Here is a 26605-nt window from a genome sequence, read left to right on the forward strand (position 1 = left end):
AATTATATTTCAAAAGTAGAAATTTTCAACCGTTACCAAACGGATTTCTCTTATAAAAAATCGACTTCTAGAGTAAAAGTAGAAAATCAACTTCTGCTTCTGATTAGAAGTAGGAAAATCAACTTCTGATCAGAAGTTGACTTTTGAAGCAGAACCATTACCATGTGCGCCCTAAATTAGTGATGATGACAAGGAACTCGTACCAATGTAACGTTACACCCTTGGCCAAATGCTAAAGAAAAAGGAGGAGGATTGCCGACCGTTGGTCGAAGAGATTTTTGTCAGCCAATTGTCCTTTTGTCTTGTCAAGTATGAAAATGAAGCAAAGAAATATTTCAATATCGGTAAGAGAGTGATGTTTTCGATTCTCCACCTTGTGGAAATCCACGGCCGGTCGGAGTCCGACTAGCTTTTGTTTGTATCCCGCATCGAACGCAACGACGACGTGTCAGCGGCGGCTGCGCTCTTTCGCTTTCGTCCACGCGTCTTACCTGTCGTCTCCCTCTCTCTCTCTCTGTCTCTCTCTCTGTTCATAACTTCATACGGTACGGAGTGCCCGTTGAGTTTTTTCTCTAGAAGAAGGGAAGGCGTGGACTTGGTAGGAGTCAAAGGGAAATTGTGCAAAGCTCCCAACTTTGACGGGTCTTTGGTCAGCCAAGAAACGCATTGGGCTTTCTTTGCTTGAATTGAACATGGAACGTGCGTTATAATTTCCCAACACGCGATCTTGTCTTTTGTCGCTCTCTTTTTATTACCCTGGTTCTTCTTCTTCTTCAAGATCTTCAAGAAACCTTCGTGAGATTCCATTGCGACGGCCATCACAATCGCACACCTCGATCCGGGTAATAACTGCATTTTGAGAGCTTGCTTAGTGGGGGTCAGTCTCGGGAGGCCTTGCAAGATGGTTCAGCTCAAGGAATTGTATCCTTCTCTCTGTTTTTCTCCGATGAAATTTGTGTGTGTTGGCCATTCTCATGCCATCTTCTTTTTCTCTTTCGAGTTTTCCGAGCTGCTAATATTGCTTGCAGGGTGATCGAATGGATCCCCCATAGAACTGGAAACGAGGAGGCTTTCGGTTATATCGCTTTCATAGCTTACGTTCCTGTCGTACTTGTACCCTTTAAGATCCTGAGTTGACCCAACGCCTGGGGTACCCATTTGTTGATGAAATCACAATCCTTTATAGGGTTACTCGTGTTACAATGCTTGTTGGATATCAGAACTGCCTTAGGAATCCTGTCCTTTTTCGCGTTCCTGTCGTACTTGTACCCTTTAAGATCTTGAGTTGACCCGACTCCTGGGGTACCCATTTGTTGATGAAATCACAATCCTTTATAGGGCTACTCGTGTTACACTACTGTTGGATATCAGAACTGTCTTAGGAATCCTGTCCTTTTTCGCGTTACTCCTTAACTTCTCGCTTTTTCGCAATGAAGCCGAATTGTCATGCCACTGTCATTGGAAGAAGTAATTCTCTTTAAATCTGTTGCTATTTGCTCTTTCTGTACTAGTCTTGCTTTGTGGCTGTCCGATCTAATATGTTATGATTTCATCTCTTGATTGCAGTATCAGGTAGCTCAGATGTATGCGGTCACGAAGATGCAACATCAGAGCAGAACTGATACCGAGGGGGTGGATATATTGGAGAGTAGACGCTTTGAAGATGGCGAATTCGGAAAGGGTCATTACACTTCTAAAGTCTATCGCTTGCAGAGGTAAGGATTGCTGATATCACTGTTCTTAAATTCTCAATATCAACTGTGTTGCTCCATCAAATCATCGGTTAAGTTGCTATGCTGATCTTTACCATTGCTTTGTTTTCTCACTCAATAGATGATTGCTCCATTAGAGTAGAATGCTGCTGCAATAACGGGAGAATTGTAGCATCCCTCATATTTTGACTTTTGGTTTACATAATGTAAGAGTGCCTATTTATTAGTTTTGTAGCCATGTTTTGGTATTGCTATTCCTCTTTCTGAAAATAGTCATGATTACTCTTTCCCTGTTAGGTTAAGGAGATTCATTCCTTCAATGTGTATTGGGCAGAGAGAGGTTGTGATCATTGTATATACTTATAAATCCTTTATATGGTTGACAGATACCTAGGAAGTTCCATGTTCCAATGTGGTCATTCACTTTGTCTTTAGTCTTTCGCACTATCATGAATATGGGTAACCTGAGAATCCACCCTCACTACTTCTTGTTACTTGGAAGTTATCTGGTGCAACGGAACCCTGAAGCGCCGTAGTTTAGCTCAAGGTTGTAGAGTGTCAAAACTTCTTTGTTTTTGCTAATTTTACTAGTGAATAGTACTTAATTGCATTTCTTTTCCTGCTAACCCTCAATCTTGGCTTTGATGTTCAGTGCTTGGTGCCCTCTCTCTCTCTCTCTCTCTCTTATATTTTGTTGATCTTATCGATATCTCAAGCTTACTGTGTTTTACCACTCTAACAGTTTCCTTCCCTTACGCTTGTTTGTGCAGCAAAGTTCCTGCTTGGTTGACTACTTTTGCACCAGCAGATGCTCTAATCCTCCAAGAGGAAGCTTGGAATGCTTTCCCAAGATGTAAAACAGGTATGCATATCTTTACAATATTGTCCTTCCTTGGAAATTTGTTTCTTGAACAACCACTACTAATTTTTTTGTGTGCTCATTGCTAATGGATGTGATCTCCCTCAGTACTCAAGGTAATAGTTTTGTCCTAGCAGTTTGTAGGTTCTTTGGTCTAAAACATATTTCTAGAGCTGCATGCTTGTACTATATTATGCAGTAAATTGGGCTTACTATTGTCCGCATTTTACAGTGTCCATACTTTACAAAGTTCAGTCTAACTATTGAAACCATCCACAAGGCTGACAATGGGAAATCAGAAAATGTAAGTTTTTCTGGGTAATTCCATTTGAGTCTCCTCTTATGTCACTTTCTTTTTAGAATTAGAATGACCTTTTGTCTCTTCTCTCTCCCTCTTAATCTCTCTTGCATGTGCTAACATTCAAGCTTGCAAAAACTAGGTTCATGGACTAAGTGAAGAACAACTAGCAACCCAACAGGTGGAAACCCTTGATATAGCTTCAGCTACGAAAGATTATTGGAGTTACGCTATTGGAAGCAGTGATGTGGACTTCTCGAAATTCAAGTCAGCCAGAACTGGACGTGGTCCTCTTTCAGAAGGCTGGCAGGTCTGGATTCTCATACCACTTATATCTCCATTTTTACCTTATATCTGAGCATATGGAAACTCTGGTCAATTTATCTGCGCTATCTGTCATGTGGAAAAGAAGCACGGTCATATGCACTCCCTTCTCTTATGAGCAAACATAAGTCTCTTCTTTTTCTTTTTATAATTTGAAAAAATTTTACTAGAAAAAAGCACCACCCAATACAACCCATCACAATCCATAAAAATCAAGCGCCAATAGGCACAGACTCAAACCTAGTCAAACAAAGCCCAATGTCCCACAGAACAGGCCAATAGGCCCATTATCCGAACCTAACACTAAACCCAAAGTCCCAATTAGAAATTTAAATGAATGAGTACTCTTATCTACTCCAATCCAAAGACAGTGAACTTGAATCAGTATTATCCTTGCTTTTCAGGACATCAATAAAGCACCAGTGCAACAACCATTCCCTGAAAACTACTCAACATTCACCAGAGAAACTACTCAACATTCATGGACCAATTCCTGCACAATGGTTTAACCTTATCAGAAACATGGAGATAAAACCTTCAAATGCAGCCTTAACAGAAAGCATAACAACAGCAGTGTCTCTGTGAGCTTAAGAGTGATTTTATCATGCAATACTATTTCTCTCCTTCCGAAGGTGGTAAAGAATAGCATTCCAAACTCATGAGATCAACCTTCAAACTCTTCCCTTTCTTATTCTGAAGCTCCCAATTGAATTCAAAATTCCAGTCCATAGTGGCTGTAGGATGACCAAGTAAAAGCAAGGCATGCTCCCAAATCTGTTTTGAGAAGGAACGGCTGAAGAATCATGCAGCTTGGATTCTAGCTGCTGATTACACAAATTACAAGTATCACCGATGGCACTCCAGATTTTCGATAGCACTTCAGATTTTGATCCTATCAAAGGCGGACAGCCTGTTTTGCATGATACTGGCAGAATTCCCACAGGGATAAGTTCTTGAGACCCAAACCACCTTCATACTTAGGAGAACAAAGCTCAGACCATGCTACTTTTGCTCATGTTGTTTTCCCATTGCTACCCTTCCATGAAAAAGCAGAACATCTCCTTTCAACAGCCTTCATCGCCTTTTCTTTAGGCAAGATAAAAATCTGATACCAGTAATTCAATATGCCGGACACCATGGACTTTATCAATTGCAGCCTTCCAGCATAGCTAGGTTTCTTTGTGGTCCATGAGTCTCTTCTCTAATGACTTGTCATGTGCTTCAGGAGCTTGTTCTTTTTTTATCCTCATATTGCTGCTCTTAGCTGCGTTTGCCCTTCTGTTCATTTCTCAAAGTGGTGTCCGTAACCAGTTGAATGATGTGAGCAAGGAAGAACTTGTGGATAACGTGTTATGTGGGTGATGACTTAGTGTTTCTTTGCATGTAGTAACATGTATGCTTTACTGATCATAGTTGTGAAATTCTGATAATGCCTGCAGAGTAAGTGCAATCCAGTTATGACAGCGTATAAGTTGGTGACTGTAGATGCACCGTATTGGGGTTTTGGTTACCGACTTGAACAAGCTATGCTCTCGGTAACTTAGCTCATCATTTTTCCAAAAAAAATAAATAAATAAATAAATAAAGAAAGTTACTTAATTCTTGATTGCCTCGAAACTGATTCTTTGCTATTCTTTGCGTAGGCTGAAAGAGCTCTTTTTATAGAAAGTCATCGTAACTGTTTTAGCTGGATCGACGATTGGTATGGAATGACTGTACAGCGAGTACGTGAACTTGAACGCAATTTGCTACATGAGGTACAGATGTCCTGAAGCTGTTACTCGCAGAATTTCACTGTAATATTTGCTTTCACTGGGTCTCTTGGCAGAACAGAGAATCCTTGTATCGGATTGCTTCTAACATGTTCCTAGTTCGCAGCCAGGAGAAACTTTTTCCTAATTTTTTTTCCTTTTTTACCAATGATGAAGCAAACTAATGATCATTGTTCGTTTGATGAAACAGAGAATTGCCACGCCAGGTGCCCTGAAGAGTGCCGAGGATAGCGAGCGGCCTCAGCTAAGATCAGATCAGCGACCCATTCCTGTGGAGCAAGAATAGTCGTCTGAGCGTATTAGCCTGTCATTTGGTCTACTAGGCATGTGTATTCGGCCCTGCAGATGTGAGGAAGGAGCATGGTTCATCCAGCCATTGTCCAAATTAAGTTACCTGGATGTGGGAAACCCACTATTATGTAAAACTTTATAGGAGAATTGTTTAGAGGATTCAATTGAAATGTCTTCATGTCGTTTTCTACGTATAAAAACATTTATAGAGGCGTGCGCACACGCAGACATTTATGTAAAACGCGTGCATATTCATTAAGAAATCTGCGTCGTTGCCATCCCATATGAGCAGTAAAATGACTATTTTTGGGTGTTCGGTTAAGACCTTGACATGGAAAATCTCATTTGAGTTTCTACATCGTCATTTGGTCAGAAATTACTGATGTGAAATATATCATCGTTTTGTCAGAAATTACTGATGTGGAATATGGCCGTTGATAAGTACAATTTCTGTAATTTAAAAAAAGTCATTTCAATAATTCCTTTTATTTTTGTATTTCCATTTTTATTTTTTTCTAATCTTTCTTTTTTCTTCGTCTTCTGCCGGTTGCCGCGCCTCAACGATGGCCAACGACAAGCCACAGTTGACGACAGACCTTGCCAACCTCAGGCGAACTTGTCAGCCGGAGCTTGTGGCCAGTCGTTGACGCCCAACGATTGACCGAGGAAGAAGGGGAAAAAAAAAAAAGAGAAAGAAACAAAATCAGAATTGTTTTCTTCAAAAACTGGCCTTGATGTTCACAGGCCTGGTGTCTCGAGCACAGCTTCAGGTGCCCTGAGCCCTACCTTGATGGACCTAGGAGTGGCGGCTGGGGTCTTGGCAGCGGCCTAGATGGACTCGGGGCCAAGCACTACCAGGGAAGCGGCCTTACCACCAAGAGCCCGAGAACGAGCATTGGGGTTCTTGTGCCCAAACGCAAAGTTTATAGTTCAAATCCGGAAAATAATTTCTGACTTTTTAAAGAGAAAATTATTTTTTAAAATTTGAGCTTTAATAGGAAAATATTTTCTGTTGACTCCTGTACCAGAATACGATTTTTTGCAAAAAAAAACAAAGTCTTGACGATCCCGCGGATTGACTCTACCTGTGGGAAGTGATCCTACCTGTACTGGAAATATTCGATAGGAACGCGTAAACGTCAACATTAACTATTCACAGAGCGTCGATGCCCGTTGGACCAGCCTCCTGTGGACAGTGATTCATCATGTCGAGACGATGTGGTGGGGCTGGGCTGGCATGGCGTATGGTCTCTCTCTTGTCTCTCCTGCTCCATAATATCTTCTTCTCAGAACCCATTTCGACACTGACAAAAGTTTGTGCAAATGTAACAGTTTGGCACTCGTTAAGTGCTGACCTCCCAATAATTTATACTTCCTTCTCCGTGGAAAACCTGAGTAGTTTCAGACGAAACCAATTCATTCCCGGCTTGAATCGTCAAACGGGTAAATCGAATTGGGTCGAAAATGATCCGTCCAACATAGATCAATTTAACAAATTTTGATCCATTTTCATTCGATGTAAATCAAGTGACACGTACCCGACTTGACCCATATTCCCAAAGCACTTTCATATAAAGCTCAACTTAGGAAAACCCATGAGTGTAGAGCGAGACTAAGTGAGAATGAGAGATAATAAAGAGAGAGTCGTAGACGTGAATTGAGTACAAATAAATTATAAATCAATTTATAACCCATTTACAATTCATTATGACCTATTTAACATTCATATTATGTTTAAATTCATTTGTTGAATATAACAACACATATAACAATTCATCCTATCATATATGAATTAAGAAATAAATTAATGATCTATTTTGACAGGTCTATTCCCAGGTCATCTCGGAGTACAAGCTCGCCGCAACACCGCTCAGTGTACAGAAATCCATTCATTCCTTGTAATACATATGTCATAAAACCATAGTCATCACAGTAGTAAGTCCAGGCACTCATATACTCCTGTATATCCCATCATACAACTTCAATTTCCTGCCACTACATCTCCATTGCATTGACACAGTCCTTTGCTTCTATTCCAAAAAAGAAAAGTCGAAGAGCAGTCAGGAAAGAGGATTTGTGCCGCTGGCACATCATGTACGACCAACCCTTCAAAGCTATTAAACAACACCGAATAAACCGGTCAAATTACATGATCGAGCGACGCGAGTACTAGAACTGGAGCCTACTAGGCTGTGCCTTGGTCATCCGGGCTTCGCCGTAGGGCTCGTCGTTGTCGATGCGCTTGTTGTTCCTGTATGCCCCACAACCGACCACGTAGGCGATCACCAGGATGATCAGTATGACGATGTTGATGACCGAGACCTTCCTCCAGCTGTGCCGGAGGCTGGCGAGCACGCCGACCTTGCAGGAGCTGCACGAGTAACACAGCTGATCCTGGTCGTTATTCCACAGGGAGCAGTCAGGGTTGGTCCCGGCTAGCCCGCCGCCCGGCGTCCAGTAGGTCTCGTTCACATAGGTGTAGCCGCAGTCGGTGGGCGGTTTGCAGCATCCAGACTGCCCAAATTCAATCGGAACAAATTCCATCACATTCTTCCGTAAATTAACGCGGAAACGACAATCTAATACTACAAGTCGGACAATTGACACCATCATGAGATCTTGAAACTAAATGGGTTCCTGAACAAGTTAAACCTGCAATTATAGAGGCCGTCCTCGTGCAGGGAAAGAGAATGACAAAGTGGAAAACAACCCAGAATCATGATTAACATCACTGACCTGAAAAAGCAAAAAGCGACCCAAATAATTGAGGTGTCTTTACGAGGGCCTACGACGGCGATGTCCACTGCCCAAGTATGCGAGACGAAGGACAACATGGCAAAGCCAGATGCTGGACAAAGATCTCGGACGATTTCTACAAACTTTACAGTTGAAGAAAGGGACGATCGCTCGTCTTATCCTACGTAAATGTCTGGGACTAGGAGCGAGTGTGGCCCCGAAAAGAGATTTGCAAAATCACGTGACGGTGTGAAACGAATCATCAACTTGGGCTTAAAGTTTTGTTTTTTTTTACCTAAAGTCCCGCTTTTGTTAACACTCGAAGGAAAAGCTATTGGGAGCGACAAAACGGAAAAGACGGAGTAGAAAAGTTTGCGAAGTTCCTCTCGACTTTCTTTGTGAACAAGGAGGGTTTACTTAAACGAGAAACCTACGTTACGTGAGAGAAAAAGGCACCAAAAAAGGTTTTCGGAAAGATATTCTCGCACCCTTTTCTTGCGACGAGATATTCTCGTGCTTTGAATATTCGTCAAAGCGGTAAAAGACGAGGACCAGGAGATGCAGGTCTCTCCTGCTCCAGACTCAGAAATCAGACAGCCAACGAGGAAAATGTAGGGAAAGGAAAATCGAAAAACTAAACGCTTAGCACCGCCCCGTTTCACCATAAACGACACTCGGCATTATTCAGAATGGACGACGAAATTCCGACATAATTATATGGTTTCATTAAGGAAAATTTCCCTCGTGAATGGATAATTCTCCTTGTTTTTCCCGTAATTCTTCTTGTCTTTGGCTATAAATAGAGAAACAACTAATCTGTGTTCGGGTAAATGAGCCGCCGGTTCAATTGCTTCCGCGTCGAATACCAGACAAACCGGGCTCTTGCCCATTCCTAGGAAGGGAGACATCATCATCGACCCACGTTATCCCACCCCCGTCCCCCGATGCTACGAGCCACACCGCCCCATGTGGCCCAATTAAATACATCCTTAAACTATTCATGAAATTGGTTGAACCACTGCTTTTCGGTTTGACTGATTGTTAGACACTTAACGCACAAGAAACCTCCAAGCTCGATCCACAGTTTGAATGTCGACCCATCTCGTCTCGTACTCCACTTTAACGGACAAATGGAAAAGGCATGAAAAAAAAATGAAAAAAAAGAAGCACCAAATACTAAATATCGGGAAATTATTGACCAAAACCATGGTTAAAATATACCATCTTGATCACCACAGAGGGACCCGCGATCAATTTAAAGCAACATGATGTGTACTATCTTTCTCGAACCTAACTTGTAGAGATTAAGGAAAAAAAAAAAGGACAGGTGTACGATATCTGGACAATTATTGCGGAAAAAAGCAAAGGGTCGACAGCGAAACCCATGTTCGCCGTTTGATTAGTACCTTTTTCTTGTTCTTCCGAAAAAATTAGTTTTGTTGAATACGAAAGTTTTTTCCTTTGCTCGTGTTTTAAAATGGTTAACAGGTGTCTGCTCATCCGAGGATGAAGCACAGTGACGCTGATAAAGAATTTGATAGATGGTTGGATGGAATCCAGGCAAAAACCTTAAACAAAAAATGGAAAAACAGAAGATGGGTTGTAGTTTTACCTGGATAGGGTTGAGCTTGCGGAGGTAAAACATGCTTTCGGTCTCGGGGACGCCGTTGACGGTGACGGCGATCTTCTTGCACGCCTTGGACTCCCTTATGCAGGAGCTGATCTTGCCCCAGTAGGAGTCGCTGGCCACCCGATCCTTCAGCCACCCGGAGTAGTCCTGCAGGTAGTAGTCCCGGTAGGCCCGGTTGTCGACGGGCTTGCCCCCGCCCTTGTCGGTGACGCCGTAGGCGAAGATGATGAAGCTGATGAGGGCGGCGATGATGAAGAACATGCAGACGAGGTAGAACCGCATGAGGAAGGTGTTGCGGTAGCACGCGCCGGCGAACCCGGCGAGGGAGACCACCATGATGGCCACGCCGATCACGATGAGGGGCCACTGCAGGAACCGCATGCAGTCGGTGGAGTTGGCGCGGCTGCTCAGCCATATCCCGCCGCCGAGGATGGGGATGGAGAGGAGGAAGGTGAGGAAGTTGAGGAGGCCGATCAGGTGGTTGCTGGTTCTCATGGTGATCGATTCTCTCTGGCCGTTCCTTCCCTTTTTCTTTTTCCCTTCGGTCTTGATGATCCGAGTGATTGGTTCTGGCTGGATGGATCAAGAACTGTGATGGGTCAGTGGGTGATGGAGTGATTTTTCTAGGAATGGGAGAAGGTGCGTGAAATAGTATCTTTTTTTCCGGGTCATGTTCATGCTGGGGCCTATATGATATTTATAGCCTAATACGGTTCATTTACTTTCTATTTCGTTTTGTTTTATTATCGCGGTTCGGCTAACTTTAATCAAATATCGGTCTACCTAAAGGAAGAACAGTCCGATATTTTAAGTCTCGAATAAGATGAAAACGCTTCGACCAAAGAAAAAAAGAAGAAGAAGATGAAGACACGAATAAACAAAGGGTCTTTAGTTAATTACTCTAACACTTGCCTAGCCTGAAAAAATTTGAACTTAAAACTTCCGCATCTGATATCATACGAGAATTTGATAGAACCGCTATCAATTGTTCTAAAATTTTGAACTATTACATAAATGCACGATTTGATATTTAATTGCTCTAACTAATCGGATCTGAATGATTTACTTTCAATTGGATTAATATTTAATTACTCTAACCGATCGGATCTGAATGATTTACTTTCGATCGGATTAACATGTAGCCTCTGTCCAAGGTCTTGATGACCAGCCAACAGCAATTGCAAATCGTTATGTGCGAGTTCATGTCCTTTTTAACCAACGCATTGAGTAGGGAATGACAATAATAATAGGAATTTCAAATTAAATGTAAATATAATAAATCGTGCAAAAATGATTTATTACTTTAAAAAAAAAATAGTCACCCCAATAAAATTCAATACCTTCTTAATCCCTTATATCGATTTTTATCCCTTCCTACGATGGAATTACTAGGAACTTTTTTGTTTCTTCCCAACAAATAAAAAGACAGAATTTTTTTTTAATAAGGACATTAAGTGCTTTTATTTTTTAAAATAATAACTTAAAATAAATTTTATTTCAAAGAAGGGCCCGAATTGGTCACGTTATTTCAAAAAAGGCCTTAACTAATTGCATTTTCGTCAAAGTAGAAGGCAAGAGAGGGCTCTTGCGTGCTGCTTTGAGGACACGTGGCCCCTGAAACTTCTTGGAAAGATCGAACGTAACTTCCGATATCATCTTCCCTTCTTCTTTTTTTTTGTATTTATTTCTTTGACTTTTATTTTTATGGAGTAAGCTTGTTGGTTCTTCTTCTTGACCCCGAAGCCGCGGTGGTCGAGTGAAGTCTAGGGTACGAAATCGCTCATCGCTGGACGGGCCGTGGAACGCGACGGCTGATAGTAAATAACGGGGCTAGTCCTGACAACTTAAAGGACGCATTTAACATGGCGTGTACCCTCCACTAACGCGACATCAAATCTTGATGCGAAATGGATCTATAAATGCCCGCGCCAACGCGATATGACCAATGTAGACGACTTTGGCACATTGATGTAGATAAAATTTAACTACTATGAAAACCCGTTTTGAAAATTTAAACTAAAAGAAGAAATTTCAAATAAGGACTTAATGTGTACATTATTTTAAACAATGGTTTGAAGTTGCCATGACAGTTCTAAATAAGGGATTGGCCTCGCCGGCCAGCTAAAAATAAAGGTCGATCAATAAGGGCATTTTCTTTCAAATATAATTATTTTTTTCTTTTATTTTTTCTCCTCCTTTTTTTTTCTTAATTTTCTGCTGCTGGCGAGGGCCTGGTTTCCCTCGCCGGTCTAGCTTGTGGCAAGCGGGGGAGGCTCTCGCGAGGGCAACCCTTGCCCAGCCCTCTCCGGGCATCGCCGCAAAAAGGTAAGAAAAAACAGAGAAAGGAAAAGAAGAAGAAGAGAAATCCAATAACGTGACGAAAAATGCCCTTAACAAGCCGGAACATCAGGCATGCCCTTATTTGAGACTATTGTGGTAATTTCACGCTTTTTTTTCTTTAAATTGTGTTACACTACAAGTGTCGATTGAATTTAACTGGATTTGATATCAAAGGGACTTGATTAGAATATTTTTGAAAGTACCAGGATTGCTCAATTAAAGGAATCCATATTTAAATCCCAACAAGTGGGAAAGGATATAGTTCGAAAAGTAAAACTTTTGTTAAGAAAAAGCAGCAGTGGCGGGTCTGGGGCGTATTCATGGGAATTTGAGTGCAACTTCTGCCTCAAGTGTCAGTTCGTTGTCTTGCACTTTGCCCATCCACTTTTCTCATTAGGTTGCAATTTGGACCCATGACGCTGGGTTCGACCAAACTTGGAGCTCCGATCACGTGACTAATTTTGCGAGGCAATTTTGCCATAAAAATGAATGTACATGTAGAACAATAAGATAGAACCAATCGGTTTTGAAATTGAAAATTTTGAATTGTCAAAAAGACGTAAAATCATCGAAAAGTACGATTTTCATTAGAAAGAGAGAGGGAGAGAGATAGATGAAGATAGAGGCTCAACGAGAAAGCACCTATCGGGTGTGTTCTCTTCTTCTTCTTCTTTTTCGAAGGAGGTTGAAGAGAAAATGATGCAATTCACTTAAAAGAGTTCAGCGAATACAAATCTAAAACTTGGTAGCATAGTAAATCAAATAGGGTAGGGATTCATGACCTAATTATAAGGTAGGGTAGATATGGCCAAATGAAATCGGGGGCCCGGAATCGGCCCTCAAGGGCCGGTTCCGACCCTTTTTTATTTTATTAAAAAAAAGGGAGGGAGGTCCGGAGGGAAAAAGCCGTTGGGCCGGGGAATCGGAACCGGCCCCTTCAAGGGCCGGTTTCGGTTCCACCTTTTCTAGGAATCAGAACCACCGGTTCTCGAACCGAAACCCGCGGTTCGGACGAACCGGCCACGTCTAAGGTAGGGTATTTGTCTGTTGGGCCTTGGCAACCCATTAGGCGCATGTATTGGCAAGGTGCTAATGACTCGACGGATTGCGATCGACTAAAGGAAGAAGGAGGAGACAAAAAAAAAAAAAAAAAAAAAGGACTACTGTCGTTTTGCCTTGGATGCCATTGCCCAACAATGGTGAGGCTCCAGTCGATTTTCTAATAATATTATTAGTTTTTATCTTTTTTTTTTTCTTCTCTTTCTTTCTCCGATCGATCGCAATCCATCGCCCGGCTAGAGTCGACCACCGTCGCTAGGGAAGCTTGGTCTTGCCCAATAACGGTGAGGCTCGACCTTGCCATGCCAAGATCTTTGGCCCTCGCCTTTAGGCGATCACTAATCTAGCAACCAACTGGAGGAAGAAAGAGAAGAAAAAATCAAAAATAAAAAAAAAAAAAAAACGAAAATAATAATAACAATTACCACGTTAGTGCCAGTGCTGTCATGTCGGTGCTGGTAGCGCAATGTCTAAGCGTTGACGGGCCAAAGTTGGCCGAATAAATTGAATTAATATAAATGTAAAAGGTTTATGATTTAATTGATACAAAAAAAAATATTTACGACTGAATTGACACAATTATAATAGATTTATAATTTATTTAATTTTTTTTATAATTTTCCATTTCAAACTGCCAATGGATTGCAAGAGAAGCAGCCATGCCATTGGTCAAATGGGATTTTGCAATACGCACGTGGACGGTGGACTTCTCGCCCACGTTTTGTAGAGGATATGAAGGTCAATTTTCAAATTTTATGAGCAGCTTTTGAAGTTTCTTTTCGACACAAATTCGAGGATGCTTCTTTGAAAGAAAGGATCATGTCGCGAAGCAGATAAGGCGGCATTGGTCGGCTTCTCGCGACAATGACAGGATGCAACGCATTTGCTTTCTCTTTACCCTTTTCCTCATCTGATGTTAACCATCGTAGTTATCTCTGTCTTATGAAAAATTAATTATTAAAATAATAAACATTAATAATTAAAATGATTGCTTGTATCGCTTATATGAATACATAAACGAAAAGCATTTCTATCGCCCATAACAATATTTAAGCATAGATTATTGCGAAGACGAAAATATTTTCCATCGACTAATTTTTCTGAACAATCTAATCTAAACAAACAAGTTTCGATATATTTTTCCAAATTATTAGTTTCACCCTAAACAAACACATTCGGAATAAATTCTTTCTTTCATTTTCCAAATCCATTGATTGCACAGAACACAAGAAGTACATTGTGTTGGAAATGGAAAATTTTCTTCATCGAGATCTTGGGAGCACATTTCGACAAAATTAAATTAAAACTATACCTTGTCTAGTGGCCTGACTGTCACGTCCATTTCCAAAGTACATGCAGATAGACCGATATCATATATTTTTTACGTCCCTATGCATTATCGAATGGGTCAAGGCACAACCCCTAAATCATGATGTTGTTTATTCGTCGAACATGCCTTGAAATTGCTGATTGTTTTAAGTATTCGATTTACCGATTTAGGAAAAATGACACCGATGATACTTAAATTTGGAGTTAATGTGCAATGTGTTCCTTAAATTTTAGCTCAATTTGCAATATCGTTCATGAAATTTTAATTTGTTAAATGCGATATTTGAACTACTTGAAAATTCATGCCTATGGATTTTCAAAATTAGTGAAATCGCAGTATTTCATATAGCCGTGCACACAGAATTTGCATACGTACGCTGCATGTGTGTACGGATTATATACATTCATATTCATTCGTAGGATGAGGTAGAGGTGGCCGGTTCCGGCCCGGTTCCGGTTCCGGTTCCAAGGCTCAATTGCTCTTTTCACCCGGTCTCCTTCCTTTTTTTTTTTTAAAAAAAAAAAACCGGAGTCGGAACTGGCCCGGAACCGCCGGTTCCGGGCCGGTTTCGGTTCCTGGTTGGAACCGTGGGCCCGGTCAACGGGCCGGTTCCGGGCCCACGGGTCCATTTGGCCACCTCCCGATGAGGTGATTGGATATCTAAAATAAGACTGTCGCGATCCACAGGCCGCAAAAGAGACATAGCCGGTCATTTGGGCCTTACAAAGCCCAATTGGAAATGGCGAAACGGCCGCGTTTCGTTTCTCTTGCGCAGCATTGGTTTCATCTCACGCTCTTTAGGTCTCAGCCTGTCCGTCTTCGTCAGCCCCTCCTTCCCTCCCTTCCTCTCTACCCGGCGGAGCGTACGGTCGCGCCCTAACCAAGCTCTGCTAAGCGGCGTCGTACGAAGGTGAGCTCTCGCTCTCTCCCCATCTCCTGCTGCAACTCGAGTTCTTCGGTTCGGCGATGGATTGTCTGACGTCGATGGCATGTCCGCGGGAGCGTTTATCGCGCTCATTTTGGGATATCCTGTTCCGCGGCTACATGAGAATGTTGCTTTAGTTGTTTCGACTCGTGCGTGCTCGCGAGCGAATTCGATGCACCGTGCGGTTAGAAAAATTGGAATTCCTCCTTCCGACAAGTTTCTCAGTGAATAGTAGTTGCTCGGCGACATTTGATCGTGTTTTCTGTCGCGTGAGCTGGTGAATCGGCACTTTGCTATGCTAATGTGATGCGTGGGTGGGTTTTTGAGGCTCGGTAGGTGGTCGTGAGGTGAAGTGAAAAGTGGTTCTGGCTGTGGTCGTGGGAGCGTAGCGATGTTACTCGGGGAGGTGTGTTGCATTTTAGTGGCAGTGGAAATTACTAGTAGCTAGACTTATTGTCCTTCAAATGCCGATCAATGCTAAGCGAGATGTCGGCGAAAAGAAGAGTATCATAGATAGAGGCTGTATTTTTTTTTTCTTTTTGGGTGTGTGTAGATATATTTTTGTGTAGTGAAGAATGATGCTAGTGGAAAAAAAGAAAGAAGTTCTAACTTCTAATTGAAGCCTTTTGTTGTAGGCTGCTTGAAGAGTAGGATAGATTGGCTGTTACTTCTACGAATCTATCATTACCCTATTGCAAGATGCTTCCCTTGTTCATGTCAAGCTCCCCATTTTGATCATGCATTTGTTTCTAGCAAGAACTTCTATTCGTTGTTCCATATCCTGACGAACTTGGAAGCCACAGGTGGTTTGAATTCTCTTTTTATGCCTCGAAGGGAGAAGATATTCCTTTTTGCTATTTCTCTTCTTCTTCTTTAGTTTGGTAGGCCTAGGTCTACAGAAGATGTTGGATTCTGCTTTTGACAACCCTTATAAGCAAAAGGTTGTTTAGATAACTTAGCTATATAATATGTATTTCTGATATTCTCGTCATATTAAGGCATCATATTGTCTTTTGGGAATAAGAATTATATTATATCTCTGTACTGAATTGTGACACTATCTTGCAAAAAATCGGCTATAGGAAATTGTTTCTCACAATCAAACAGAGAATCTTTCTTTCTCACTCTCACACAGGCACATGCGAACATGCATCCATGGATAGTTTTTTAGTTTGGAAAGTAACAGTATTACGAGACAACATTTTGCTCACTAAAATGAAAATCACTCTGGCAATTACAAAATATCCGGGTGCACATCACTCACAAGACTTGTGAATCAGCGAAATGAAAGGAAAATGAGTACCTTCATGGCAAACAGTGAATAGTTCATGTTTTCACAGTCTCTTGAGTTTGTTCAATCAATTGGGCTTCCTATTTGCTCTCTTCACCGATTCTACAAAGTGTTGTGGAGGATGTGTTATGAGTATTTCATAATAAGAAGATATGCTATCTTGAAGCTATGAATGGCAGGTTTTCAGCCTTTGAGAGACTTATTTCTTTTCATTCATTTTTCTACAGAAGAAAGCGTACAGAACTAGACCTGCAAGAGGGCCTTTGCTAGTTTTGGGAGTTGTGAAATGTCAACTGGCCCTGGACTCGATTCTCTCGTTGACCGTATGTCTCTTGACTTACCTTCTCAGTTTCTTGCTTGATTTTCTTTAACCTTGTCAATTGGGAGGAGAAGAAACCTGAAACATACGAGCCGGAGTCTAAAAGGTACATTGAGGTCGGGGAGGATAATGAGCCTTGAGCTCGGTCTCACTTTTCGTTCAACAAATGAAAGGAGGCTTCCACTCTTATCTCATATGGTCATATGAACATTTTTGCAGCATATAGTGATTTATCTATTAGATGCATAAAGGCTATGCAAGAAAAGTTACAACGTGTTGAATATCAACTGTCTAGTATATGATTGTACAGGTACATGTGGCACTTTTCTGTTCATTTTCAGCAGTGAACTTGCATTAGTCATTGTCTTTGCTCGTTAGATGACTTCAGAGGATGTTGACTTGCGCCCTGTTGAAACGAGATAGCTAAATGCCTAAGAGCGAGTTGGGAATAGAGCTTACTTCTCAAGGTTTGCTCGTTGCTTTGCTCTTATATCAGTTGTTTTTTGTATGCAGAAACAATATCGGTCATTACAAATGATGGGCGTAACATTGTGGTATGTTTCACAGCTACCACTTCTAGTTTTGTCATTACAGAGTTGAGAATAATTACAATATTTTGGATCTCTTTAGGGGGTCTTAAAGGGCTATGACCAGGCAACAAATATCATTCTTGATGAATCTCATGAACGTGTTTACTCCACAAAGGTCTGTCTACATTCCCTATTTCCCCTCTTTCAGGTTTTAATATTTCGAAAAGCTTAGCCCTTCACATGGATAACATCCCGGTTAACTGCAGGAAGGCGTGCAGCAACTAGTGCTTGGTCTTTACATAATAAGGGGTGATAACATGTAATGACATACTCCGTCTCAGTTCAACCTCTTTTTCTTCTTTACCTTTTGTTTCTTAAAGTAACAAGCAGAGAGAAGAAGACAGGATGTAACTTGGTTTGCCGTCTTTTATGTCCTTTCTGCCTTGTACTATACTTTAGCGCTGTGATTACTTCAAAGTAGACTGTTCGTGTAAGTATTTTCATAGTTCTTTTCCATGTCCTGTGTTTGCAGAAGCGTTGTTGGAGAACTAGATGAAGAGCTTGATTCCAATCTGGACTTGTCCAAGCTGAGAGCTCATCCCCTTAAGCCTGTAATTCATTGATCATGTACCATTATACATGTGCAACGGCAGTGTTCGTGCACTTTATGAGCCGTTTATCATATATATAGGTCAGTTGATGATGTTTGTCGAGAACTTATAACTGTTTGTTCGGAAAATGTTGCTGATGGCTTATCTAAGGTGCAGTCTCAATACAGTATTGCCGCGGGGGAAATGAAAGGCGACTACTTCTGTTTGTAAAGAGTCTCTATCAGATTTTAGAGATGCGACTTTTTTGGGATTTAAAAGATGAAGTTGGTTGAGATTGTACGAACTTTGAGACCTTGGATTGAGAAACTGCAATTCCCCATGACCGAGGTGATATTGAAAAGGGTAGATTGGCTTCACCTGTCGCTCTGATCTATCATCAATCTGGAAGCTGTTCGCATTTATAGGCCAGAGTGACTGAGAAGTTCGTCATATCTCAAAGTTTTTTGGTCATATCTCAAGTTCAGGCTGCTTGTAAGCGATGAATTTTAGGTACGACTTAACGTCAAAAAGTGTGCCTTCATGAACTTTGTTAGATCATACGTCGGAATCAAAAGGATTACTATGGAAACCAAAGAAGTATGCCTGGATCTTTTGAACTCGACCAGAATTGGACGAAATCTTCATATGAACCTAATTCGCCATGGATCGGGTAATCTCAGCAGCTGTCAGCTGATGATATGAGTTTGTCCAACAGTTTTGGGTCATAGTATACCCGGTTTATGTCAACTGCTTTTAGTCTTTGTTTTGCCGATTAAAACTTCTAAGAGTCAAAAAATTGGACTTGTGCTTCTATTTGATTCTTGATCCTCAATATCTAAAAATCTATCAATATCTTTTTCTCATATCTCTCGTTATCAACAGAAAAGCAACTGGATTAGTTCTTTCGGTCTGGTATTTAATTATCAATTGTTCTTTACCGAGATAATTTTTTAGTTTTTCAATCTATTATTTCTATTCTGACCATTAAAAAAAATCTATTTTTTCTACAATAGCATCTCGAGTATTATAGGGTTATTGCCGGTAGCCTTGTGCTTAGACAGCAAAATGTGTGTAAACTTCTCTTATTTTTTTTAGCAACACTGAAACTGTTCTACAGAGAAATAAGTATCACTTACTTTCTATGTGTTCCGAGCGTGCATAGTAGTTGAGCTTCTATCCATTGGAAACACTTGAAATTTTTTCGATCGATTGCTTTATTTAAGTTGGGATGAAATTTCATTGAATTTGGACATGAACCGTCGATTTAGAATTGGAGCTGCATTCTCTTACATTACTCGATTAAATCAAATTTAGTAAATCACTTTTCGTGCAACAGTTATTTTTTTGGCCAAAAGTTACAAATTTTTGCAATCCCGCGTCCTCAAGTGGACCAGACCGTACTGCCTTTCAAACCCCCTCCTACTAGCTAAGCTCCCTCTCGTCACTTTCGGCACGACAGTGGAGTGGCCCTTCAAAATTTTCTCCAACCACTATGCTTGAAATTTCCTTTTTAAACATCCTGCGAATGGAAAGCCATTTTTCAATCTCCACTGTCAAAGTGAGGGGAAAAGAAAAAAACCGAAAAAGAAAAGCTATTTCGCATACTGTGCCCGCTAATTTGTGACCTGATTTCAATGTTCATCAGTCTACTTTGAAAATACTTAAATTGGCCTTGTTGAATATTTTTTATTAGTGAATAATCACCCCTCTTGTATGTTCATGATATTCTTGTCTGTCTTAATATATCACTACTTATGCTTTTCTTCTCTCTTATTAGAGTATTTATTTATTGAACACCGTTTTTGTCTGGCAATTTAATTTTTTAAAATAGTCATTGATAATCCCATAAAATTTGCACGAAATCAAAACATGAAGTCCTGAATTTATATCTTTTCGTACCCCAATGGGCCTATTTGCCGTTGGCATATATAAACATTTAAAGCTTCTTGTTGTATCGAACTTTTTATGTAGTAGAATAATTCATCGGTAACGATCTTATAAACCTTCAATAGATCGAAATGTACGAGAAAAATCCCTACAGCATGATTTGTCGTGCAGCGAAATTTCTCAGCGTACAAAGGCAGATTCCCCCTCCCTCTCTCTCTCTCTCTCTCTCTCTGTATCTCGCCAGTCACCAGTCACCAGTCCACCTCCCACGCTCACCCACTACGCTCCATAAAAACAAGAAAAAAAAGGAAAACGGAAAATTCAAAACAGCTGAAAACCAAAACGCCTCGGGAACTGCACGAGGAAGTAGAAAGAAGAAGAAGAAGAAGCAGAAGCAGCAGCAAGAAAGAAGAGCCAAGAGAAGCAGAAGCAGAGAAGCTCGCTTTCCTTTCCATGGCCGGTTTCCCCCTCCTTCGAACAGTGTAGTCCGCTTCCTCTCACTCCGGTAACCATTTACTGTTCGCTAAAGTGCGATGCTTTCGACTCTACACTACTTGCTTCACCGGCTCTTTTCTCTCTTTTTCCCCCATGGGTTAAAAAAAAAAAAACTTGTTTACATTTTCTTCAGAAGTAGTATAATGGCTTCGACATTGTCTTCTTTTGTTTCAGGTAAGCAAAGGGTCGAGAGTTTCAGTTTGTACGTGGATTTCAGGTTCACTTTTGTCCCCTGTTGCTCATGATGTTCCCTTTTGAGCTCCCTTTTCACTGTGCAAGCTTCATTTTTTTCGGTTGCAGAGGGTGAACTTGAACAACGCTAGCCAAATATCGAAAGCATTTGCCAACATTGCGTGCTTTTCGCCTTTTGTGTCTTTTGTCTTCGGTTAAAAAAGCCATCGAGTAGAGTACTACTGATAAAAATTATCTACATTTTCTTGCCTGTTCTGGTTGGTTTCATTTCTGCCTTTTTTCGTCGCTTTTCCTTTCAGATCCGTCTGTGGGAAAATTGTATGCCCTCTGATTTTTCCCGGAAAGTATTTTCTATTTCCCTCGGACATAATCAGTTATTATTAGCGGCATGTTTGAAAAGTTGAGTTCTTTTTGACTCAATTCAAGATTTCGAGCGAACCCCACATCGCATTACCCTGCTTTCACGGCAGATATGGAGGTGAAAACTGAACCTTTTCTCCGTCGTTGCACACTATACCAAACTGCCCCTTTCCACTGACGTGCACTGATGCATAAAAAATTGAAGGATCGAGGGTCTTTGTGTAATTGAGTCGCCGTTTGACTCTGTGCTGTAGGTCCCCTGTGGTTACTTACAGTAATAATGGGTGTTTGTCTCTGGTCTCTCCATGCTTGGATCGGGAAGCTATGAAGGGGCAGAGACGACATTACACAGCATTGCTTGGTCAATTTGTGGATTGTTTCTTGGACTGTCTGTGCGAGATATTAATTATGGCATGCCTTTGAGGCATTGAGTTGTTCCTCGGTTGGCACCTCCCTTGGCTTTATGGCTTCATGGATGGGTGAAGAGCACATGCACATGCCCCTCATGAACCTATTAACTGCTGAGCATGTTACCATCCATGGCATCACATTGGATTCTCTTGTGATCTTTTTCATTTATTTATTCTGTGGTTGAAATGGTAAAATCTCTTTCGTGGGTCAGGCCAGCATTGAATCTGTGAAGACATTACATCCTCTGTTTTTGCCACTTTAGCCTTTGAGACTTGTGGGTGTGGTCAAACCATGCAGACCCCAAAAGCGAGGTAACTTTGGACCCTCCTTTAATTTCTGATCTTTTCTCACATTTGCTGGTTGGATAAACTCGAAATGCCTGTTTGGTGACTGACGTATCCATGCTGATCTTTCTTACCATTTCTGAAACTTTGTGCTGCATGTGAGCTGTGCTTCATATATGTTTCTGCATTCTGGCAATTTGGAGAATCAGCTTTGTCTTTCTTATGTCTTTAAAGATTAAACATCCATTTCGCTGATTACTTGCTCCTAGAAAACCCTTTCAAGCTGGTGAAAATTCTTTGTCTTTGAGCCTATTCAGCATCAAGAAAAGGTTTGTCTCATATCTTGCCTTCAGTTGATGTTGTGCGAGGCCATGTGGAGTCCACAGGTGCTGTTGTCGATCCATATTGAGCTCATGCTGCGATAAGTAGAGCATTGGAATTTTCCTTAAGCAATGGCGGTGGATGGATACATGCTTTCTCATTGCTTTTCTTAATTGTTTGTTCCATCAAAAGTTGACGGCAAGCTAAGAAATTTGCTCAGTTCCTTTCTTGAACTGTTATGACTTTATTGGTATGCTTATATGAAGAGAAATTCTAATATGCTTATTCAGTATTTCAGTTTTTTTTTCTTTCATTCTGGAGAAAGAGGAAAGGTTGGGGGTTGATATGATGATTATACACCAGTATAACGCCATGTTTCTGACCCTTCTACAATGAACTTGTGTTGAGAGTACCTACAAGCAACCTGCTTTCCCCTGTATCCGTTTTTCACATGCTGTTATGAATGTGCATGTTGCCTGCTTGAAGAGATTGTTTCTTCCTTTGCTCATGTCCACGACTGTTGACATGCTTCTCTTGGGTGTCCTCCTTTATATCTTCTGATGGCAGAACTAGTTTAGAAGTCCCTCAGAGAGTCTCTCCCTGTGCTGTACGTCAACTGAAGACAACCCCATCGGATGCTGATTCTGCGTCTTCGTCAAATCAAGCCACTAGAACACCGAAAGAGAAAAGTCCCAAGGTGGTTGAGCGCAGGTCGCCTAGAAGCCCGCTATCTGAGGTATTTTCTCAGATTGATTCGGCCCAATTTCCCTCTCCTTTTCTATGTAGCAAGTTCCTGTGAATCTAGATAAACTAATGCTGCTTGCCAGTGCTTCACTTTCTGTTTACAATCGATCTTCATTGATCTTTACTTAGCTAGTGCAAGCCTCGATGACGATGGAGGCTTTCAGGTTTTCTCTTCTGTCTTAGTGTCACGTCGTAAACACTGAAAGAAGCATAATAGATGCTGCTGCTTAGCATATTTAGATGAAGGTTTTGAACTGATCATCTGCGTACTTTCTCCTTGTTTTGACCCAGAAGAAACGTCCATCTCGAATATCGGAGTTGGAATCTCGGGTTTCACAACTTCAGGAGGAGCTGAAGAAAACCAAGGACCAGCTAAATTTTCATGAATCTTGCAAGAATAAAGCCTTGCAAGATGCAGAGGAATCCAAGAAGCAGCTGTGTGACATATCTTCAAAGCTTGATGACGCAGAGAAGCGTATTCTGGAGCTGTCTGCGTCTGAGGAATCTCATGTAACCGATTTTCAAAGAACCTCAGAAGAAAGGGAACAAGCATTGCTGTCTGAGCTTGAGGGTATCCAGAAGCAGCAATCAGTTGACTCAGCTGCACTAGCATCAGCTGTGGATGAGATTCAGAGGCTTAAAACTGAGCTGGAAATGGTTGCACAATCTGAGGCTGCGCAAACAAAGCACGCAGAATCGGCAAATATGGAGCTCCAAAGCTTGAAAGGGAATCTGGCCGAGACTCTGTCACTGGTAGAGAACATGAAAACCCAGCTTGAAGATTGCAAGGAATCAGAAGCACAGGCCCAAGCACTCGTTAATGAAACCCTGTCGCAGCTGGGTACCGCCAAAGCAACTGTAGAAGCACTCAGGTTGGACGGGATGAAAGCCACGGAAGCTTACAATTCAATTACTTCTGAGCTGGATCAGTCAAAGGAACGCGTGAACTTGCTGGAAGGGTTAGTTAACAAACTTGAAACAGACCTCGCACATGCTGGTGGGAGCAAGATTCCGAATCCTTCAGATGATAAGGATCTAGAGCTGGAAACTGGACAGCATCAGCAGACCAAAGAAGCCAACCAGTTGGAAGAAGAGCTTTCTACTCTTAGATATGAGATTGGACATCTGAGGTCTGCACTTGAAGCTGCTGAAAGCAAACACCGTGAAGACCATGCTGAGAGCACTGTGCAAATAAAGAGTGCTTATGAACTGATGGAGCAGATGAAATCCGCATCAGGTGCCAGAGAAGCCGCATTGGAGGCAGAGTTGAACAAAGCAAGAGCTCATATTGAAGATTTGAAGGCTCACCTGATGGATAAAGAAACCGAACTGCAAGGCGTTCTAGAAGAGAATGAGGAGCTAAGTTCAAAGCTCGAGAACACCCTGTCCCTCCAGAAAGAATCTGCACTGGAAAGGGAGCTGAAGAAACTTCAGGAAGAGTTATCTGAAGTGAAAGCAAATCTGATGGATAAGGAGACGGAACTGCAGAATATATCAGAGGAGAACGAAACGATGAAGCTGGAGCTCAAGAAGAGGGAAAATGACAAGGCTAAGATGAGCGATGTGGTGGTTGCCCAAGTAGAAGCAGCGAGAGCTGCAGAAAGAGAGGCTCTCTCGAAGCTCAGCTTCATGGTGGAGGAGGCAGAAAAGAGCAACCGGAGAGCAGCAAGAGTGACGGAGCAGCTCGAGGCAGCACAGGCGACAAGTACCGAAATGGAGGGTGAGTTAAGAAGGTTAAAGGTGCAGTCTGATCAGTGGAGGAAAGCTGCAGAGGCAGCTGCGGCGATGCTTTCGACTGGGAATAACGGGAAGTTTATGGATAGGACTGGTTCTCTGGACAGCAGTTACAATCCTATATCGGGCAGGATAAGCTCACCTTATGCCGAAGACATGGATGACGATATGCTGAAAAAGAAGAATGGGAACATGCTGAAGAAGATTGGAGTACTCTGGAAAAAACCACAAAAATAGGAGAGAGTGAGTCAGGTGATGCTTGCTTGCTAGTTTTTGCTGCAGTAAACACCTGTGTGCATGTGCATATTTACTTGCTGAACATTTTTTCCTTTTCCCAGCAAGTCAAAGAGAGGCGATTGTTTTGGCTTCAGAGTCATCGCTCGGATCTTCTCCGAAGTTCGTAGCACATATGCAATAGCAGAAGTACTGCAGGTTACTTAGCACACGGCCCCCTGTTGAGTACATATGTCTTGGAGGTGGCCAGAGATGCAAAGTTGCAGACAATTATGACTTTATTTACTTAGGTTAGAAGGGTATCGGTTAGGGAGAGGAACTTTATCGTTCTACTTAACTAGTTTCTCTGCATAAACTATGGATTTGAGATGTTCGATTATTCCGGTTCCATCGGTGACCTGGGTGTTTGGATTTCTTTTGGCTACTTGAACCCCTTTCCTCCCATGCTGTGGGAGTGCTGTCTCTATATGCTGTTTCTCTCTGCCTATACCATGTTTGTCCTAGAATTAGAAGAAGCTGCAAGTGCAGGCTCTTCTTGTTGTCTGCCTTTCGAGGAAAACTGAGATACCCTATGATTTTTCTTCACTATGTGAAATGGCTTCTGATTTTTCTCTAGTTGTTTTACGCGATTTATGACTTTGAAGCTCGTCATTTTCCAGGGATATCGACTAAAGAAAGAAATCAATGCCTATACGATCATCTGATGAAGTATCTGAAAACGCCATACTTGGGTGCTGACTAGCATAACTCTGTACTGTATATAGTTAAAGAAATCAGTTTTAGTGCAATTAAATTCACGTTCATCCTTGTATCGTTCATTGTGAGATGCTGTCACTGTTCTTTTTTGTTGATTTTTTTTCCCTCATCAATAAGAGCGAAAGGAAGGACTCTCGACATAAGTGAATGTGTGGCTACCTAGGGAAACTCCAGGCATCTACCTGAGCCCGATCACAATAAACATTCTTCGTTGCCTCATGGTGAAGCACCTACATTGCAATCTTTACTAGCTGGAATTTCAGGATTTCATCTCACGGCGAAATCAAAGGATGTGAAGACTTGCTGTTGTAAATGAGGAACATTTGAACTATCATAGTCCACGAGCTTCCCTAGATTTGTGTCAATTCAGTTCTAGAATATGTTCTTCTCGGACCAACAGCAAATCCAATAAATGGCTATCTTGTTCATTCTTGGTCTAGGAGATTCTTCCGATCATGCCACTCCAACTTTTAGACCGAAAACTCGATTTTGCTTGCTCGCTGAATTACCAAGATAGGACTTGCAAATGTCCTCTTCTAACTTCTTCAAAGATCTCTTGTAGGATCATTTGGTCCACAAACACAATGACACAATCGAGGAATGCCGTCTTAGCAGTCAGTATAACGGTGTCTGAATAATTCACTAGTCGGTCTTCTCCCGGTGAACAACTCAAGCAAGAGGGATTCCTTAGCTGCACACATGTCCGAGACTCAACAACTCAGCTCCCATGCCAGACTCGCCGTTTGTATGGTCAATACCATATAGTATTACCAGAAGCAAAACCACGAGGAATAGCACCTGAAGCTGCAATATCCTTTGGTTCGTTCGACACCAAGTCAGCTAAATTGATTCTCGAGATCTTTACCCAACCTCGACACCAGCCTTGCTGAACCAAAATCGCTAAAATGAGTTGGTCATTTCATTACAAAAGGAGAACATTGCTTGGCTCCAGAATGTAACGGATTATTAGTCGCACATTAGAGAATTTGTTTACCCCCACGTCGAAAACAATGCAGATCAGTGCAGATTAATGTAGAGATATTTCCACTGCCTTAATCACAATCGTTTAACTAGCTTATCATAATCGTACATCGAGGTTTAAACCCGTTATCATGTGAAAGATGATCACAATCACTCATCTGGCTCATCATATGTCGCCGGCTAGCTTGCCGTGGAGAGGT

The 26605-nt window shown here is 41.6% G+C and overlaps 4 protein-coding genes across 5 annotated transcripts; 3 read left to right on the forward strand and 1 right to left on the reverse strand.

Annotated features, from left to right (window-relative positions):
- The first annotated feature begins 452 nt into the window (after positions 1-452).
- LOC115752229 (phosphatidylinositol transfer protein 1-like) lies at positions 453-5519 on the forward strand. The gene is made up of 10 exons (XM_048281517.1): positions 453-921; positions 1437-1467; positions 1567-1715; positions 2483-2574; positions 2680-2687; positions 2804-2875; positions 3012-3179; positions 4633-4728; positions 4837-4950; positions 5156-5519. Exons 1-10 carry the CDS (start codon positions 902-904, stop codon positions 5249-5251), a joined length of 846 nt encoding a protein of 281 aa, XP_048137474.1. The 5' UTR covers positions 453-901; the 3' UTR covers positions 5252-5519.
- A 1617-nt stretch (positions 5520-7136) lies between these two features.
- Positions 7137-10246, reverse strand: LOC115752228 (tetraspanin-3-like). The gene is made up of 2 exons (XM_030690326.2): positions 9605-10246; positions 7137-7770 (listed from the first exon to the last, which is right to left on the reverse strand). The coding sequence occupies exons 1-2, from the start codon at positions 10115-10117 to the stop codon at positions 7426-7428; spliced, it is 858 nt and encodes a 285-aa protein (XP_030546186.2). The 5' UTR covers positions 10118-10246; the 3' UTR covers positions 7137-7425.
- Positions 10247-15181: 4935 nt separating this feature from the next.
- Positions 15182-18349, forward strand: LOC115752231 (sm-like protein LSM8). Its single transcript, XM_030690330.2, has 6 exons — positions 15182-15261; positions 16795-16890; positions 17400-17440; positions 17517-17591; positions 17683-17735; positions 17949-18349. The coding sequence occupies exons 2-6, from the start codon at positions 16854-16856 to the stop codon at positions 18037-18039; spliced, it is 297 nt and encodes a 98-aa protein (XP_030546190.1). The 5' UTR covers positions 15182-15261; positions 16795-16853; the 3' UTR covers positions 18040-18349.
- A 1752-nt stretch (positions 18350-20101) lies between these two features.
- LOC115752212 (interactor of constitutive active ROPs 3) lies at positions 20102-25283 on the forward strand. 2 transcript variants are annotated; one of them, XM_048280999.1, is made up of 6 exons: positions 20102-20398; positions 21195-21469; positions 21563-21662; positions 22524-22692; positions 22992-24686; positions 24773-25283. In XM_048280999.1, the coding sequence occupies exons 3-5, from the start codon at positions 21643-21645 to the stop codon at positions 24669-24671; spliced, it is 1869 nt and encodes a 622-aa protein (XP_048136956.1). In that variant the 5' UTR covers positions 20102-20398; positions 21195-21469; positions 21563-21642; the 3' UTR covers positions 24672-24686; positions 24773-25283. The 2 variants fall into 2 exon arrangements, with proteins under 2 accessions (XP_048136956.1, XP_030546165.1); XM_030690305.2 differs by lacking the exon at positions 21195-21469.
- Positions 25284-26605: the final 1322 nt, after the last annotated feature.

This window comes from Rhodamnia argentea, chromosome 6 (genome assembly GCF_020921035.1).
Source record: "Rhodamnia argentea isolate NSW1041297 chromosome 6, ASM2092103v1, whole genome shotgun sequence".
NCBI classification, from domain to species: domain Eukaryota; kingdom Viridiplantae; phylum Streptophyta; class Magnoliopsida; order Myrtales; family Myrtaceae; genus Rhodamnia; species Rhodamnia argentea.

Excerpts from the sequence above, each read along its gene's own strand:
- LOC115752231 (XM_030690330.2), top strand. The coding sequence starts at position 16,854 with ATGTCAACTGGCCCTGGACTCGATTCTCTCGTTGACC. Across the intron at positions 17,592-17,682 it reads AACGTGTTTACTCCACAAAG|GAAGGCGTGCAGCAACTAGT; the intron begins GTCTGTCTACAT and ends GGTTAACTGCAG. Across the intron at positions 17,736-17,948 it reads ATAATAAGGGGTGATAACAT|AAGCGTTGTTGGAGAACTAG; the intron begins GTAATGACATAC and ends CTGTGTTTGCAG.
- LOC115752212 (XM_048280999.1), top strand. The coding sequence starts at position 21,643 with ATGCAGACCCCAAAAGCGAG. Across the intron at positions 21,663-22,523 it reads ATGCAGACCCCAAAAGCGAG|AACTAGTTTAGAAGTCCCTC; the intron begins GTAACTTTGGAC and ends TTCTGATGGCAG. Across the intron at positions 22,693-22,991 it reads CTAGAAGCCCGCTATCTGAG|AAGAAACGTCCATCTCGAAT; the intron begins GTATTTTCTCAG and ends GTTTTGACCCAG.
- LOC115752229 (XM_048281517.1), top strand. The coding sequence starts at position 902 with ATGGTTCAGCTCAAGGAATT. Across the intron at positions 1,716-2,482 it reads AAAGTCTATCGCTTGCAGAG|CAAAGTTCCTGCTTGGTTGA; the intron begins GTAAGGATTGCT and ends TTGTTTGTGCAG. Across the intron at positions 4,951-5,155 it reads AACGCAATTTGCTACATGAG|AGAATTGCCACGCCAGGTGC; the intron begins GTACAGATGTCC and ends TTGATGAAACAG.
- LOC115752228 (XM_030690326.2), bottom strand. The coding sequence starts at position 10,117 with ATGAGAACCAGCAACCACCTGATCGGCCTCCTCAACTTCCTCACCTTC. Across the intron at positions 7,771-9,604 it reads GCAAGCTCAACCCTATCCAG|TCTGGATGCTGCAAACCGCC; the intron begins GTAAAACTACAA and ends GAATTTGGGCAG.